The sequence below is a fragment of the Mytilus californianus genome, unplaced genomic scaffold (assembly GCF_021869535.1).
Source record: "Mytilus californianus isolate M0D057914Y unplaced genomic scaffold, xbMytCali1.0.p SCAF_2, whole genome shotgun sequence".
NCBI lineage: Eukaryota > Metazoa > Mollusca > Bivalvia > Mytilida > Mytilidae > Mytilus > Mytilus californianus.
The window spans coordinates 106,699,382-106,719,741 of record NW_026262668.1 but is presented as its reverse complement, the minus strand read 5'-3'; the positions used below and the strand labels follow the sequence as shown (position 1 = coordinate 106,719,741).

General features: G+C 31.8%; 1 protein-coding gene across 6 annotated transcripts in view; it reads right to left on the bottom strand.

The window, feature by feature from the left end:
* Positions 1–20,360, bottom strand: part of LOC127728517 (5'-AMP-activated protein kinase subunit gamma-1-like) — a 243,756-nt gene that overhangs the window by 118,724 nt on the left and 104,672 nt on the right. For 3 of the 6 annotated variants that reach the window (XM_052235928.1, XM_052235931.1, XM_052235929.1), the window contains exon 2: positions 9,436–9,462. The exons of 2 other annotated variants lie outside the window; for them this stretch is intronic. In XM_052235928.1, the coding sequence (XP_052091888.1) occupies positions 9,436–9,462 (27 nt within the window). Of the gene's footprint in view, positions 1–6,199; positions 6,343–9,435; positions 9,463–20,360 lie in introns of those variants that run through there. One more of the 6 variants, XM_052235933.1, reaches the window with a different exon arrangement.

Below are 20,360 nucleotides of genomic sequence, written 5' to 3'. Positions count from 1 at the left end.
AATTCAGCATTTTTTCCATTTATAAAGGGACATAACAGAAACCAATTTACGGACGTACATTTCGAAGGACAATGGTAAAACTTTATGTCTCCCTTCCCCTAGGAGGAGAAAAAAGAGGGAGGGGCATACAAAAATACTGTATGTTAACTATTAATAGTTTATATTATGAATCATCTTTTATTTGTAAACTGTATGCTCCATGAGGACCATAAATCAATACAACTATATGTATTTGCCTATTAATACTCAACTCACACAATTTTCTGTTTGAATTTCAGACATTTCTACCTCAAAACCTTTGTCATATTTCAATATTCCTCTGTAAAAGTCATCAAATCTATAACATATTCACCACCAATCTTAAAGAATGTAGACATTATTTTAAGTTATGGTAAAATAATTGTAGTCTGTGATGAGACCTGTTACAGACTCAGTCATTGTCATACCATATCATGCATTGGAAAACCTACTGTTGTACATGTATCCATAAAAATTATGTCCTGGGGAACTTAATGCATATCAGGTGCACTGTGACCTGCTGTGAGATTGGGTTTATGTGTCAGTCATCTAAAACACTATGAACTTGTTCAGTGAAAATTCTAGAGTTATTCTAATGATAGAAAACAGATGATTACAAATGATTGTGAATCAAACAGTATAATCAATCTGCTGTTTAGATGTCTTCCTTGTTGTGATTTATACCCCACCTTATAAAACATTCTCTTAATGAAAATGAGATACTATTTCTTTATGCATTGGTTGAATGTAGTATTGATTCTTTCAAACAGAGGAAAGTTATGGGACACCAACAGATTATGGTCATGCTCAGAACATTTGGTATCCTAAGTGCATATGTACTGAATGATGATTGTGACATGATAAATACCAGGGAAATATGCATTAGTTTCAGCTGATGTATCACAAATCATTTATTTTTGGCACCAATAGGAGGAGTAACAATCATAAATAGTATTACTAGAGACACAACATCCAAAACACTTAAAAAATTATCAAATGTCTTTGAAGAAAGAACACTGATAGTCATCATACAGTACATCCACTCTACATTAACATATTATCATTCAGGTCAAGATCTTGCCCCCCATAAAAGATGAATAGTCCATGTATTACTTTAAATTGACTAAATGATAGGCCAATGTCGGGCAATAACATGTTTACATATGATTATAAGAGTGTCCATTGCATTTTACTAATTTGATTATGGTCCCACAGTCCCATTATAAATCCAAAATTTGGTACATTTCAAGATATTGCAAATGTAAGTTTTGTCTACTGCTTTGACACTGCATATTCCACAAGAAATAGGCTGTCAAAGCTTTATAACACTAGGAAGCTATAGGTCTTTAGAGTTCATTGGAAATATCAGATAATGTTTGGATCTTATCCAACACTTGAATAATTTTATCTGAAACATCTGCCTTAAACCTGTTGAGTAAAATTAAAACTATTAGAGGGAAGTCTGCAGATAAGCAGATAAAAACAGAATATGAGCTGAAGAATTACTTTCATACTGTTTTAAACTTTTTACACCAGTCTCTTGGAACAGCTGGATACAGTCTATAAAAAGTTTCCAATATCAGTCTCTTTAATAGAATAGAGAATGGAAAAGGGCAATGTGTCAAAGAGATAACAACCTGACCAAAGAGGAGAAAACAGCCAAGGCCACTAATGGGTCTTCAACGCAGCAAGAAAACCCTGCATCCAAAGGCGGGCTTCAGCTGACATCTTAACAATAATGTATACTTGTTCAGTGAAATGGATGCCACACTAAACTCTGAAACATACAAATGAACCAAAATTAAAAAACACACAAGACAAACAAAGGCTAGAGGTTCCCGACTTGGAACAGGTGCAATAATGCGGCAGTGTTAAACATGTTTTAGGAGATCTCAACCCTCATCTAGCCAATGTGGAATAAAACAAACACTCAGCAAAAGACACAGTAGAACTCAGTCCGAAAGAAGTCCGGGTCCGATGTTAGAGTAGGTAACAGAAAAAACAAAGAAAAATGACAATAATCAACATAAATTAACAAATGACTACATAAGCAGCTACTGACATGCAAGCTCCAGTCTTCAATTAAACTAATTGAAAGATTATGTCATCATCATATGAAAATCAACCACAATCCCTCCTGTTAGGGGTTTAGTATCATGTCATCATAAATTATACCAGAAAAACATAATGACAACTGGTTTTAGAATAAATGTGTTTATTTCCTCTAATGCAAAGACAATGAAGAAGATGTTTTATTTCCATTAAAATTTCCATTAAATGGGCTCACAAAGAGCATAGTACAATATAAGACATTAATAAGACAATAACAAAAAGAAACAACAATAGTCTAGTATACATACAAAGAAAAGAAAAATTCGTAAGGGTTCCGCGGGACCCAGTGTCTCGCCTACTTTTTGCTGTTAATCACAGGCTCAACAAAAATGAGGAAAAAAATTAATAAAAATATTCTTCTCTATACTATCTTTTGATTGTAAGTAGCTTCTGTCCAAGTTTGGTAAAAATCCAGGAAAGTTTATGAATCTAATAAATGTTTTAAAAACTTAAACTGCAGACTGTATGTAATGTTAACTGGAAGAAAAACTAAGTCCATTTATAAGTAAAATACGGAAAAAATGGAACAAAATTTCCTTCTAGATACTAGCTTTTAATCATAAACAAGCTTCTGTCCAAGTTTGGTACAAATCCAGGACAGTTTAAGAAAGTTATTAAAATTTCAAAAACTTTAACCACAGAGTGAATGTAATGTTTCCTGACAGAAAAACTAAGTCCATTTATAAGTAAAATACGGAAAAATGGATTTTTTTTTTAACAAAATTTACTTTTGAATATTATCTCATGATCATAAACAAGCTTCTGTCCAAGTTTGGTACAAATCCAGGATAGTTAAAGAAAGTTATTAAAATTTCAAAAACTTTAACCACAGAGTGAATGTAATGTTTCCTGGCAGAAAAACTAAGTCCATTTATAACTAAAATACTGAAAAAATGGAATTTTTTTTTTACAAAATTTACTTTTGAATATTATCTTATGATCATAAACAAGCTTCTGTCCAAGTTTGGTAGAAATCCAGGATAGTTTAAAAAAGTTATTAAAATTTCAAAAACTTTAACCACAGAGTGAATATTTGTGGACGCCGCCGCCGACGCTGACAGAATGTAGGATCGCTATGTCTCGCTTTTTCGACAAAAGTCGAAGGCTCGACAAAAAGCAGTTTGAACATCATAAACTACACACATATATAAATATATATAAATATACGTTCAACAGTGTTTCCCTCCTCCTCAGGTACACCCCAACATGAAAAAGTTCCTAAAATAAATTGGCAATGTATTGGATATTTAACTTAACTGCAAAAGCCACCAAGGGACGGTGCTGCATGGCAAGGTGGTCGATAGACTCACATGGTATTACTATGAGTGAATCAATATTACTTCCAAAAACTTCCATCTTTAATTACTTAACTATATCACCTGTGAATAAGTCTGTTTAATTTAAGTTTGGTTAGCTTTTGAGGTGAATGACATCATCTTTGTGCTTTGTATAAAATATGTATAAGATGTCTGCTTGCTGATTTATATTTACGAATGATGTCCTTGTAGCGATGATGAAATTTAGTTAAAGTTTTGACAAGTTTGCGATATCAAAAAACCCTCAGTTTAATAATTTTTCAATAATACAGAGATTTCTTTTTTTTAAATCAAATAATTTGTTACATACACAACACCATATGATGCTGCCAAGGGAATGTCACCATCTAAAAACAGATATTATTAACAATAGGAAATTATTGGATTTGAAAACCATAACAACTAAACAATTATTTTTTAAATTTTCTGATTTGACTGCTATTAAAGAAAAGTAAATACATTTTACCTTGTGATATTTCTGGACAAACCTTTTCGCATGAACTTATGTATTTTACATTAAAAATTATTTCATCTGTATGTAGACTGTGAATATTTCATGTATACTAGCAGCAAAAGTTTGAAAAATAAATGTCAAAGTTTGTATAAATTCTAAAAATCTATCACAATGAGTAATAAAATTTAATTTATGTTTGAAATGTTTCCTTAATAATATTTTGATTACTTATTGTTTAAAATAAACTCTGCTAGGTCAACACTTGCTTTCTCATGTAGATAAACTGATGACAGAAAAGATTTTTTTTACTAATTCTTCTACATCTCTCTTGTAAGTCAATTACCATTGAATCTGTTGATGTATGGTCATTTTATTGCAGGATTGCTGACTGTTCAGCACTGAGGAAAGAAGATTAGTGATTTTTTAATTAAACAACAAACTTGGGTATCCGTGACACAGTTTAAATTTTTTACACAAGGCAGAGTTCATTCAGCTGTATACACTGATGTGATAAAATATTGAAAATTGTTTTGTAAATCTTTTTATCAAAGAACATATATAACAAACAAATCACAAGCATTCGATGAAAGTTAAAAACAAATGATATTTTCAAGAAATTTTCAATGTCCATTTAGGAAACACCTTGAGCAAAAATTAACCAACCAGAATAAAACTTGAATTTGATCTGTAGCCTCATATAATATGACTATATACCAAATGTCTAATCAGTTGATTCAACCATTACAGAAAAAATGGGTAACACAGAGATTTTAAAGTAATTTTCTATTTCCTAAAGGCCACAACTTTGGGAAAAATATCTCAACTGGAAAGAAACTCAAACTAGACATGCTAGATCTGTAACTTCTTATCATATTACTGTATACCAAACATTTGGACATTTCAGAAATAAGTCCCCTTTGGCCTCAGCTGTAGGGAACTTAAATAAACGTGTATCTAAAAGATAATTCATAGATTAACATCCCATAGAATTTGGGGTTTTATTTAAAAAGTCCTTCTTATTCATTTTGTTGTTGTTGGATAAATATTCACAAGGTTAAGGTATCATAAGAGCCAATATTTGGCCCCCAGAATTGCTAAAATAGTACTTTCAAAATTATGTCACTTCAATCGATAAATAAATAAGATGAAATAATTTGCAATATCCAAGATATTTGATTCACACCAACATCTTCATATCAGATATTTTGTAGCAAAATAACTTTTGGGGTATAAGCTGTGGTTTCAAGATCTAAAAATGATTCTATTTTTGGCAGTTTTTGCAGTTTTCATTATTCAGTGAATGATGTTTGAAGCCCTAAAGCAGAAATGTACAAAGTTAAAAAATATTTAAAATCTGGCTTCTGACAGACTTATGTCATGTGAGCATCTGAAGGATTTTATTTGTAAGATTTATAATAATTTATGAATTTTAATTCAACATGTTCAAGGGGCTAAATAAGACTTATATTTGAGGTTATTGTGAAAATGGGTAGAATTTATTTCTTGTTCATCTTGACCTGAATACTTTTAAATTTCTTCTGTGCACATAATTATATCCTACCTTTACAACCCTCATTAAAATAAGACCTGAAAAGTCCTCAGTTTTAGACAATATCACTTCACATCAATGTTGTAAAATGTTAATCAGTTTGAAATATTGCTTAGGTAATATTTTGGTTGCTAAATTAGCTAGGAGGTACTTATATTAAATAAACATGTTGCAAAATTGTAATGATTTTATGGTTCTGGTCCTGCCTGGAATTAAATGTATGTGACTTATATAGAATGGAGATAATAACATGTCTGAACGTTTTAATGTTTCATTTCAATGTATAAAAAAAAATGTTTTTCTGTTACAAATCATGATGTGTACATGTCATGCTGCCCACCAAGGGCCCTTGATTGGAATAATAAATATTCTTATTCTTGTTGCAAATGCTAATTAGTGTCAGACAGTTGAACATAATAAAAAGATAATTTTTACCACAAAAAACATGTTTGAAGTTCAAATAAATTTACAATAATCTATTTTTGTTAGCTCACTGAAGTTAGTTTTATACTGTTGCTTCTAACATGTCCAAATGAAATAAGGCTCAATTAAGTGATATTTAGAGAACTACATGTTATCACCTTTGAAGAAAAGTGCTCAAACATAAAAAAAAGTATAAGCTGATAGCTATCAGTAACATTATAGGGAAAACATTTGATCAAATACACAGATCTATACAAAGGAAACAGGAAGAATAACATGACAAACAAAGGATCTTCAGTCAAAAGTTCATGTTATTTATAAACTTACCACTTCCATATTAGACATACTGGAGGTCATATAAAATAATGATCTGTTCTAGTCAAGAGTCAAAAATATCCAAAAACACCACCAAAATTCAAACAAAGCTGATCATGTGTGTGCATCAAGGCTGATCACTGGAAGCACATGTTTACTTTCAATGGTTCACTGCTCACAGGGAATATCTCAAAGTTCTATCTGAACAATGTGAGAAATCATGTATACATATTTCTTTTGTCCCAATATAGATTAATATCCCCACTGGAGTTAATAATTACTTAAGGGTGAAATAATTTCCTGTTGTCAAAAACTTATTTACCAAAAGTTAAAAAACATTAGCCCACATTGTCCCATGAGATTAAGTGGCTATGACATTTTATTGTAGATGCTTATTACTGTGAAAATCAATATTTCACCATTCTACCAGTATTATTTACATAAATGATTAAAGACTGAATGTTTATTGCTCTATTATATCAATTCATGTAATAAGAAAACTAGCATTCATTTTCATGGTTGTTATGTATTCTTGGCATCCTGTATTATATAGATGTGGTATGCAATCATTGCAAAAGATACAACTGTTAATTAAATCTAGACCAGAGGACAAAGTTGTGAACAAATACTTGCCTTTAACAATGAGCAAAATCCATACTTCAAAGTAAGCTATAAAAGGTCGTCATTTGACAAAATTTAAAACAATCCAAAAGAGGAAAGTGATGGCCTTATTCATACTAAATATGGAAGAAAACATGCAGGAACCAAATGTACTTTTTTTATTGAGTTTTATCACAAGTTAGAAGTAGAACATACATAGTAGTATAAAGTCTGCATCTTTTTTAATTATATTAATTTGAAATTCAACATCTATACGTCTGTTCAGCATACTGTGATGACTGTCCAAATTTTTGATGTCTTTCATAAATAAAATCATTTTGCAGTAATGCAGAACAATTCTTTACCAGAAAGATCTAACAGGGTTTATATTTTATGGAATCCTCCTTTACAAATAACATAAATGATGGTATGATGTCCATTATTTTTCAGGCATGACTTGATGAGTACTTGCCAACTCATTCATGCATGTTTTACTAATCAAAAAGCATAAAGGATAGAATCTGTAACATATTTGTATACATGGTATAATCAGACAAAAGAATAAAACATTCTTTGCCCTTCTTCCATTATGCAGAAAAGTCCTGCTCATCTTTACAAATGAATTGTGACAACCATCAATTTATTGCCTGTAGAATACAATTAAATGCATAGATAAAGTTGCCAATTTTGAAAGATTTACACCATATGTTCAAGTAAATATGAACTGTATATAATGTCTGCAGACCTTTACAACTATTATCCCTTTTTCTTCCCTTTCACTGACTTCAAAGTTGATTTTTTCACTGGTAAACAATCCCATTGAAGTACAGATCATGTGTCCATGCTTGGCTTACAAGAATCTGACAACGCTCCGTTCTACTTTCTGTTCTGATAATTGTTAGATTAACCATGAAATTTTTTAAGTAGGTATCATTACAACATGACCTGATGATCCAAAAAACTCTTCAAAATAGAAATTAGAACATATCGTTGCCAAAGCCTGGTTTGTACTCTAATCTGATTAACTGGCAAAAAATATGCCAACACTGAACATACTTTTGAAAACAACAATAAATATATCAAAGTAATAAAATTTCCTATTTTTTAACACAACAATCACTTATCACTACACCAGAACTAACTTAAAAATTATCAGTCTTTTATTAACTGTTGTTTAGCAAATATGAATACAGATCAGGCAAATTTCTCCTGTTTGTACTTAAAAAAAAGTATGTTGTCAATGTTTATGGTATAAATCCACCTATTTAAAATGCCCGTCAGAAAAAAATTACAAGAAATGTGGAGTTATCTCCCATAAACTAAGACATCTATAATGTTTAAGTAAAACAGAGTTACCCCCCATCTATAATGCAATTTAATTTTTCAAGCAATAAAAGTACATTTTTTCTTTCAAACCTTTTTAAGGTATCAAAGTAAATCTACACAATAAAAAATCAATAATATGATGACATGGCAAGGTCCAAGTTATCAAACAATATATGTTTAATCAAAACAGTAATATAAAACACTTGTCATTATGTTTATGAAAACAACAGTCTGTTGTTAGTCTGTTGTTAATATTTCTCATCACTGGGTACATAGGAAATCAGTTTGTTGACCAATAATAATAATCAGTTATTGTGTAGAAGAAAATTTTAATAAAATGAAAATGAAATCATAACAGGGTAATTTTGTTTATTCAATTAAAGGAATTATGACTATAGATTAAGCCTTAAATGTTTTGAATTAAAGAAGTTTTACTTAGGACAAAAGAGAGTAAACACATTCTGAAATGTCATTCTTTTTTAATGTTCTAAAATTGATCAAGAAAAATACTGATTTTCTATGTTGCATTTGATCTGTTGTAAAAATTACTATTTTGCTATCAAAATGAATGAAAAATAATAATAAATATCGTTAAAATCATCACGATACCAAATTTCAGGAAGCTCCGTTGTTACTGAGAAAAGTGCAACAAAAATTGTATAGGAATGACAGACATACTAAGGAAGGATAAGACAGATAGTGTATCTCTATACAGACTAGACAAAGTGATGCCCCCACACTCCTCTCTGAAGTTACTGTATTATAACAAAGTAAATGTAAGACTTTCTTTGAAATATTATTGTGTCTGGGAGACACAAATGATGCCCCGGCAGATGCAAAGTGTTATTTCAAAATACACAAAGTTGATCAACGTATGGGAGCACATAGGTCTTATGATTCACTGTAGGAGGAGTTATCCGAAAACCCTATGCACCTCTTATGCAAGTATACACTCCAAAAATGACAAAGTTCAACTATCTCCCAAAAGAGCAAATATTAATAAAAATCAAAACCCTTACCACACCTGCACACCTTCAACATAATGGGCCATAATGGGCCGGACGGACAGGGGTAAAATAATATGCCCCCCAACTTTTAGTTGCAGGGCATAAAAAACACTTATCCAAATTTTAAGTGCATTTGTATGTCTACAGTGAGGCAAAATTGAAAGCAACACAAAGTGAAAATTATATATATATACTTCATTATCAGCATACAAACTGTCAATAAGCATTAGTTTTCTACATACAGGAAAGGTGTTGAATAATAAAATCTGTGTTAATTTAAGGCTACAATAACTGACTAGTAATCAAACATTTTACCTTGCTTGACTCACTTATCATCTGAAACTGAATGTGGTTTTAAAAATTAGTATTGCTGACTCAATTTAAGTTGGAGTTATCTCTCTTACTCCCAGAATAATTTTCTCCTAACTGACCTCAAGTAATAATTATTTTTAAAGCCTGTAGTTGATATATCCCAATAACTTTGTCATAATTTATTGTGTTCATTACCACATTTATTAGACAAGACCTTTTTTACTTATGTTTGCAATTTGAAAACTGATATTTTTTTTATCTTGATTTTGTTTATCTAATAAGGGAATGTGTGCTATTTACTTCAAAATTCAATTCTGATTAAAAGATACAAGTTGTTCTAAGAAGTTAATACTAGATATGAGAAAACTTCATTGTCTACTTAAAAGTAAAAAGAAAGCATCAATCAATTATAGATACAAGTTTCTACTGTATTTATATTCCATAGCTAGACTGTATTAGTTACAAGTGACATTACTGACAAGTTTCTACTGTATTTATGATTCTAGAACATATCAGTCACAAGAGACCATACTGACCCTTTCTATTTAGAAATGTTTCTACTGAATTCAGTAACCAACACTAATATAAGAGAAGATTCTACTTTACTCAGAAGTTAATAGCCACCTCTAACGGACACACAAGAAGATTAAAATGAACTCCCATATTGACTAAAACAAGTTATGTTGAACTTTGTTGACAGATGCTTCAATTGGACTCCATTCATTTGTAAGACATGGTTTAACTGTACTTTGTTCAAGAGATACACTGACATAAATCAAGTTTTTAATGCATTTAGTACTGACATAATGAACTTTGAACTCAAGACATACTGACACAAATCAGTATTCTTATGTATTTAGCACTGACATGCTGTATTTTGTACTCAAGACATATACTGACATAAATCAATATTCTTATGTATTAAGCACTGACAAACTGTATTTTGTACAAGACATACTGACATAAATCAATATTATTATGTATTAAGCACTGACAAACTGTATTTTGTACAAGACATACTGACATAAATCAATATTTTTATGTTTTTAGCACTGACATACTTGTTAACTATTGTGTTTTCTATTATTTTGTTTATATTATTTTCAGGTACATGTTACTTGGTGGGTTTTGTTTATAGATTAGTAAAGACATTAGATTAGACAATAGATTTTATATTGAAGCCATAATTAATCAACTAACAGTGGTAGCAGAGCTAATAAAGATGGCAACAGCACCTAGTTACAAGAACCCACCAGGTTTGACCAAAGATAAGAGTTATCAACAATGGAAAAATGAGGTAAAAATGTGGCAACTCGTGACTGATCTGGACAAGAAGAAGAGAGGTTTGGCTTAAGCTTTGTCGTTACAAGGAAAACCAAGGGAAGTAGCCCTAGAAGTAGATCCCAGTGATTCAAATGTTGATGAAGGAGTAGATAAGCTAATAACTGAGTTGGACAAGCTTTTTGAGAAGGATAAAATAGATCAGGCTTATGCTGCTTATACTGTATTTGATCAGTTCCACAGAGGAGAGGATGTAAGCATGTCTGATTATATCATTGAATTTGAGCAGAGATATAATAAATGTAAGAAATATGATATGGGACTTCCAGACGCAATTCTAGCTTTTAAACTTCTGGACAATGCTAGATTAAGTCAAAGTTATCGTCAGCTGGCATTAACTGCATGTTCTGACCTTAAATTCGACACAATGAAATCTGCTTTGAATAGGATATTTGCATCAAAATCTCAAAATGTTCCTGGAGAACGAGACTCTGTTGTAACTGTTAAAGAAGAATCAGCTTTTGTCAGTGATGGCTATTATCAGAGAGGTCGAAGTTCATGAAGAAATTTTCCTCGTAAACAAGCTGATAGATCTACCAACTTTAGTAGACTTAAGACTAAAATGAATCCAGTCTTTAATGGTAATGTCTCAAGATGTAAAATATGTGATTCCAAATTTCATTGGGTCAAGGATTGTCCTCACAAGCAGCTTGATGTAAATTTAACAGAACATGAGAGTGATGAATTAAATGAAACTGTAAATATAACATTATTTACCTCAGCACAAGAATTTAAGCCTCTAACAGTGTTTGTCTCAGAAGCCTACAATGCCGCAGTTATTGATACTGCATGTTCTAAGACAGTATGTGGTTCTAAATGGTTGTATGAATTTGTAGAATCACTTGATCCAGGGCTTGATCAAATTACTTGTTTTGAAAGTCATGTACCATTCAAGTTTGGGGATGGACAAACAGTATACTCATATCAGAAAGTGAAAATCCCAGCACTAATTGGGTCAGTTAAGTGCTCAATTGAAACAGAAGTAGTGGATTGTGAAATACCGTTATTGTTAAGTAAAACCTCTCTGAAGCGAGCAAGCACTATCCTTGATCTCAGCAATGACCAGGCTACCATGTTTGGACAGTTAGTGGATGTGAACCTAACTTCAAGTGGTCATTACTGTATCAACATTAAAGACAAGCAATATACAAACAGAAACAAAAATGAGAGTGAGGAGGTTTTGTGCATTGATACAAAATTATCTTTTAAGAAGAAAAAGGAGATTCTATTGAAGTTGCACAAGCAGTTTGGACATGCATCATCAGATAAACTTTTATCCCTTTTGCAAAGTGCTGGTGATGTTGATTCTGAATCAAAGACAATTCTTAAAGATATCTGCTCAAAGTGTTTAATTTGCCACAAGTTCAAACATCCAAAAGCCAAACCAGTGGTTGCCTTTTCACATGCAAATGATTTCAATCAAATTGTGGCAATGGAACTTCATGAAATTGACCATAACTTTTATTATCTACATATTATTGACTTATTCAGCAGATTGAGTGCAGCTGCTATCATCAGATGAAAAGATTCTAAAGTTATTGAAGACAAGTTCATGCAGATATGGGTTGGTGTTTATGGTGCACCTGAAGTTGGTGTTTATACAGATAATGAAGGAGAATTTAATTCTCAGATATTTAGAGACATGGCAGAAAATTTGAATATGTCAGTAAAAACAACAGCAGGATACAGTCCATGGTCCAATGGAGTAGTTGAAAGACACAATGCAACTCTAACAGAAACCATCAATAAAATGAGAGAGAGCTCTAATCTTTCATGGGAGACTGCCGTCAGTTGGGCAGTTCATGCTAAGAACAGTTTGTTGAACGTGTATGGCTATAGTCCATATCAAATAGTTTTTGGAAGGAACCCAAACATGCCATCATCTATAGTTAACAAGCCTCCTGCATTAGAAGGTACAACCATTAGTAACATTATGGGAAAACATCTAGTTGGCTTACACGAAGCTAGAAAAGCATTTATTGCGGCAGAATCCTCTGAGAAAGTTAGAAGGGCACTTCGCAAGCAAATCCGGCCTTCAGGAGAAAAATTCAAAAATGGTGACAAAGTTTTCTTCCTTCGAGACAATCAGTGGAAAGGACCTGGCTGGGTAATAGGTCAAGATAATGTAGTTGTTTTTGTAAGATATGGAGGTACATATGTGCGCGTACATGAAAGTAGAATAAAAAGAGACATTGATGTTGAAAGAAAACAAAAGATTACTCATAAGCATACAGCAAAGTCAACTCATGTGCGTAAGTCGCAAGCTGCAACCTATAACAACAACAACAACACTGAACCAGATCATGACCTAGTATACTATGAGAGTGATGATGAAGAGCCTCTTCACAATGATACTGACAATGATGAAAACCAAGAAAATGTTGAAGGATCTACAGACGAGAGTGCTGCTGATAGTGCTGATCAAGATGATAGTCATGCTGGTAGCCAGAATGGTAGTTTGAATGGTGAAGATAGTCCTGAATCTGATGAGAGAGACAGCCTTGATTTAAATCAGGCAGAGAATGATATACATGAGGAAAGTATGGAACATAATGCTGAGTCACAGGCAAATGATTGTATGAAATTAAAGAAGGATCAGATGGTGAATTTTAAAATTACTGGTGAAAATGACACAAGAGAAGCAATAATTTTAGGCAGGGCAGGAAAGGCTACAACTGATAAGAAGAGCTGGTACAATATAGAATACAATCAGCCAGAAAATATTAGGGGTGAACAGATTTCAATTGATCTAAGAACTGTCAATGATTTAAAAGTTGTAAACCAGTCAGATGACGAGAATGAAGATGTACTTTTAAGTGATATTGATTTTACCGAGGCTAAAGAGGCAGAACTGGATAACTGGAGAAAGCACAATGTGTATGAAGAAGTTAAAGACAATGGTCAAAACTGTATCTCCACAAGGTGGGTTTACACTATGAAAGAATTGGAAAACGAATTTCATAGAAAAGCTAGATTGGTAGCAAAAGGTTTTGAAGAAGACAGCCTAGATGAGATACCAAAGAATTCTCCAACATGTGAAAAGCAAGTCTCTACGACTGATTTTATCAATTATTGCTAATAAAAGATGGTCAATTAATTCAGTGGATATTAAAACTGCTTTCCTGCAAGGAGAGAAAATGCAAAGAGAAGTCTACTTGAGACCTCCTAAAGAAGCTAAAGTAAATGGTAAAGTCTGGCGCCTAAACAAATGTGTATATGGTCTTGCTGATGCATTCTTAAAGTGGTACGAAAAAGTTAAAACAACATTGCTAGATTGTGGAGGAACAGTGTCAAAGATTGATTCAGCAGTATTTTATTGGTATAATGAAAAAGGTTTGACTGGTGTCCTAGCAGTTCATGTAGATGACTTTCTTTGGGCAGGATCCAGTTCCTTTGAGGAAAGTGTTGTATCCAGAATTAGGGATATGTTCAAGGTAGGGAAAGAATCCTGTGAGTCTTTCAAATATTTGGGTCTTGATCTCAGCCAAGAAAATGAAACTATTGTTCTCAGCCAGAAAGACTATGTCAAAATGTTGAAGACTGTTTTAATAGATAAAGACAGAGTTAAAACGTCTCCTCTTTCATCATCAGAGCAGACTCTATTGAGGTCAAAAATAGGACAATTATTATGGTTAGCAAGACAAACACGTCCAGACATTGCATTTGATGTTGCTGCCATTTCATCAAAAATTAAGACTAGCACTATTGAAGATCTAAAGAAAGTCAATAAGATAATAAGGAAGGTGCAAAATGATCATGTTTCACTGCAATTCCAGAATCTTGGACATAATGTGAAATTTATGTTGTTCAGTGATGCTTCATTTGGAAATCTTCCAGATGGTGGAAGTCTAGGTGGTTATGTTGTCTTTTTGATGGGCGATGATGGTAAAGTGAACCCCATCACTTGGCAGTCTAAGAAATCGAGAAGGGTTGTTCGTATTGCTTTGGCAAGTGAAGCCTTGGCCTTAGCTGATGGTGTGGATTGTGTAATATCTTTAGCAGCTCTGTTTAAGGAATTAATGCATAATGAGCACGAATTGAAGCATACTCCAGTAACTTGTTTTGTTGACAACAAAGACCTTTATCATGCAATATACTCTGATAAACCTGTTGGAGAGAAGAGATTGAGGGTGGAGATCAATGCAATAAAGCAATTGCTTCAAGATGGAGAGCTTAAAGAAATTAAATGGATTCAGACTAATGAACAAATCGCCAATGTTCTTACAAAGCATGGTGCTTCTGGACAAGACATCTTACGTTGTTTTGAAAAAGGACATTTGAATTCAAGCCTTTTGTAATTGGTGTAACTGACAATAAAAAAAGGAGCAGAAAGATCAGATAAATACTACTTGATATTATGACATTTCAATTGCCTTTATTTTCGTTATTATTTGGACATTAACATTTCTAATGAAAAGAGAAAAGGATTAGATTGTTAACTATTGTGTTTTCAATTATTTTGTTTATATTATTTTCAGGTACATGTTACTTGGTGGGTTTTGTTTATAGATTAGTAAAGACATTAGATTAGACAATAGATTTTATATTGAAGCCATAATTAATCAACTAACAGACTAACAATACTGTATTTTGTACTCTTAGACATATACTGACATATTTCAATATTCTTATGTATTTAGCACTGACATACTGTGCTTTGCACTCAAGACATATACTGACATAAATCAATATTCTTATGTATTTAGAACTGACATACTGTACCTTGTACTCAAGACATATACTGACATAAATCAATATTCTTATGTAGTAAGCACGTACATACTGCATTTTGTACTCTTAGACATGTAGACATAAATCAACTATCTTATGTATTTAGCACTGACATACTATATTTTGTACAAGACATATACTGACATAAATCAATTTTCTTATGTATTTAGCACTGACATATTGTATTTTGTACTCAAGACATATACTGACATAAACCAATATTCTATTGTACTTTTTCCTCCTTCATGAATATTATACATAAGACGCAATAAAATACTGTTTTATTTGTCAAGTACACACTTTTGGAGTGTAGACAAACATAAAGCTTCCACAACATCATGAAAATAATCTTGTAACTAACATACTTAGAAATTTAGTATGTAAAACAGCTACAAATAGTTTTTGTATTATGTTATATTGTCTACGATGATTTTCAGTTCAGCCAAATAATGGGTTACATGATTATAAATATAAAACTAAGGAGATGATGTGTGATTGTCCATAAAACAAGTATCCATCAAAGACAAAAGGTCAGAATGAGGTCAACTTAAACCCTGCAATATAATCAATGAATGACCTTGGGGATCACCAATATGACCACAAATCTTTGAATACAAGTCCCAAGCTATTTGAATATAAGATGTTCACTTAAGTAATTTTAAATTTTTTTTAAATATTTCAAAATTCTTTAAAATTTATTATTAACATGATAATTAGTGCATTCCAGCAAAGTAAATACTGATTACATCATGTGTATTTATCTATGAAGTAAAAAAGTGACTTTAATGACTTGCACATTCTAAAAATACATGTAGGGATGGTAATTAGGAATAACAAAGGTAATAAACTTCATGGTATATACTGAAAAATCAATCTTTATATAAAGTGGGTAATTTTGGAAAAAATCTTAACAAATGAAACTTCAGGGAAGAATTGGCTACTGATGGTAAAAGTCCTGGCTTAGTAAAGACACTTTCAAATGCAGGTGGTAGGTTGAACCAGGCTTTACAGTGTAGGTAACAATGTGCCAAACCTCCCACTTCTATGACATTGTATCTTGGAGTCCTTAAGATTTGTGGCTGTGTATTGCATAGCATCATTCATAATTCATTAACCAAGATAAAAATGCATTTTACATCATGAAACAGCATGCAAATTACATTCCATCCTCATTACATAGTACTGGTAATTGGCCAGGTTTCATAATATACAACTAGCTCTCTGATGGTAGACCTTTCTGTGGTTCTAAAGAAAATGGTTTTCAGAACAAGTTTTTTTTAAATAGACATAAATGCTTAAAAACTGCAACCTGACTAATCCTGGTGAAAAAACTTGGAACTTTGAGTTCCATTAGGAATGCACAAATGTCAATTTGCCACCAACTCATATCTTCTCCTTTGGTATTTTTATGTTACATAACAATTTTGATTTCTGCTAATTGAAGAAATTTTGAAATATATCAGATTTAATGGTCAATTTGGCACCAAACCATACATTCTCCTTTGGTATTTTTTGTTACATAACAATTTGGCAAATAAATACATAAAAATGCTATAGATGTTCTCTTATCTGATGGTTTGTTTTATATAACATAATCAGCAATATCTTATGTACATTTTATTATTTTAGTAAAACATGCTTTGAACAGATGTTTTATAAGTTGCTATTTTTTTTCTTGGGTATGTTGCTTTAAAGTTTCAATTAGCACAATTTTGAACATTTTATTAGACTACATGTATTTGAAAAGGAGCATATAAAACACAAAAAAAAACATATCGATATAACTTGTTGAAGAGTCATATCATATAAGGCTGCATTCATTACTGGAACATGTTTCACAGAAGACTACTGTAAATTCAGAAATTATTGCGATGTTTTATTATTGTGAAAAATGTGACAGGGTTGTAATCGCAATAATATAAATTCCCATTTTGGATTTTTTTTAACCTGTATATCGGTAAATTTGATTATTTGAAAATGTCCAATCAAATTTAAATATAATAGATATAAGAAGATGTGGTATGAGTGCCAATGAGACAACTCTCCATCCAAGTCAATGTATACAAGTTTAACTCTGCCTATTTATATTGTTTGCAGATGTCAATCTTAATTACAATGCTTGAGAAAACATTAATACAAACAAAGCAAGCAAGGCAAGCAAGCCAACCAAACTCTTACTCTGCATGCATAAGGAAACTGACTCTAAATCATAACACAATTTTTTTTCAGAATTTTTTTGTTTCATTAAATCAAAGTGGATTTGAAGGTGTCTTATAGGTCCACTTCAAATGATACAAAATAATTCATGGCAGTCATGGTTTATTTTATATTTGAACACGTGTAATGAACATAATTTGCAAAAATCAAGCCCTCAAGCTTGGGGTTATCATTTTACACAAACAATTCAATCTGTGAAATTTAAAAAAAAAATCAGGGCTGCCATGAATTATTTCTTACCTAAAGGATACAAACATATCCTGACAACTCTCACGAATAACAGAATAACTGAAAGAGGGAAATGGCCAAAATGCCAATTGTTTTATATAGTTCAACAGTATTAAATTATGTTCTAATTTGACCGTATTAAACCAAACTATCTTGATTTAGACCATCCTAATAATACATGACAAAAAAGACATCTTGTAACATAATAACCAATTAACAGTTTTATATGTATTTTATATAAAGCATGATCTATTAGAGGACTTATGATATTACAGTTCTATTCTTTCATTGTTGTGCCAAATTTCCTACGGTCTTACAGGCAAAACAATCATACATTACAGTTCAATACTTTCATTGCTGTGCCAAATTTCCTACAGTCTTACAGACAAAACAATCATTCATACATTACAGTTCAATACTTTCATTGCTGTGCCAAATTTCCTACAGTCTTACAGACAAAACAATCATACATTACAGTTCAATACTTTCATTGCTGTGCCAAATTTCCTACAGTCTTACAGACAAAACAATCATACATTACAGTTCAATACTTTCATTGCTGTGCCAAATTTCCTACAGTCTTACAGACAAAACAATCATACATTACAGTTCAATACTTTCATTGCTGTGCCAAATGTCCTACAGTCTTACAGACAAAACAATCATATGTTGGAATCTACAATATGTTACAAGATAAATCGCTGTCTGCTAAGTTAAAGTTCATTCAGGTATATATGTATACTACTGATTCTGAAGTCAGCTCAGCTCAACTCTAACTTTTTACCTCTTGAACTGAAATGTGATATTTTTTTCTGCTGTATATAATGTTAAATTAATACACAACATGCTCTTTGTCTTCATCTTGTTAAGCTTGAATACATGGCATCATTCTATATATATGGAGATATCTTCCTTTATACATAACTTTTATAGGAAGTGTTTTGATTGTTTTCATTATGACTCTACTAGTATTAGTACTAGTTGGCCAGCCTCAGCTTACCAGTTGTGTTCATGAGTAAGTTCCTGGTTTACATTTTGTTAATAGGCAATGGTTTGTTACCTCTTCCTGTTTCTTACATATTTTCTAATGTACATCATGTCTTTCCATAAACAAGAGTGCACATCCTAAAATGTCTAGCCTACTTTACAGACCATTATTGATTTTATATTGAAAGTCTTAAAGATAAAAGGTACACTGGTATCACACCAAGTTAACATTTTCAAAGATCTACAAAGATGTCAAGGACAGATAAACCCTGTCAGACAGACATTGTTCACCTAACAATTATTCCATCAACCAAATATAGTCGACCTAAAATAATTGCTATAGTATCCAAGAAACAAATCAAACCATGAACACTAAACATTAACCATTGACTTCATAAAGTATGTTTAAAGTGTGTCTTATCCATTTGTGTTTAATAAAATAAAATATGTTTAAACTACTGTAAAACTGCTATAACAAACATATTGAATTATATGAGGTTTGTCTAAGCCAGTATTATCCTGCCCTTTCTTGGTTTAGAAAACCATACTAAAACATGTTATACAAAGATCATAACATGTTCTAAGTTTATTTCAATACCTTCAGCTCACTCATGTTTGATTTTCATACGCTCTATTTCTGATAATTTTGTCATTAGAAGGTTTTTGTCCCACTGATATCATATTGTTTTTCTTCCTTATAAAATCATTATAATCGTACAATGGTTGTTATGTTTTTTTTACAATACAAAAATTACAACTCCAGTATTGACATTAGTAACATACCAATATTATAGTGATCTATTCTAACTATCAGTAAGTGATTTGAAGGTTTAAGGGTGACATTAAAGATTCACTGATACATATTTCAGTTCAAGATAATGTTTTAAGTAGATTTGCAAGTAATTTGAGCAGTCAAAATATGACACTTACAATGATACAAGGCATTTTGTGGCTTTCAAAAGAAAATATAAGTAAAATAGAGGCAGAAGATGCCAAATGCAGAATCAAAACTCATAAGTCAAAGAAAGATGGCAAACAAAAAATCCGAGGAAAAGAAGAACAACATCCTACAAAACACACATAAAACACTAAAGGCTGAGCAACACCTACCCCACGTAAAACTGGGGATGTTAATACTAAGGAAGTAAGGAATCGACAATCAGATCAAAATGTGCAAACAATTAAAACAATTTAAAACCGATGTGAATACAAATAAGTACTGTGCATGGACAAAGGGGAAGAGGGTGGAGAATAGCCATTTCACAATAAATGAAGAAAAAAAATAATAGCTTGCACATTGCTTTTTCACCTCACTCAGCATAATTAGCATCAAGCACAAACTAGATATGAAGATGCCCCCTCTGCTCTGCCATATGTATGAGTATAGTTCCGCATACTTTATATTTGAAAAAACAGTGATGTTG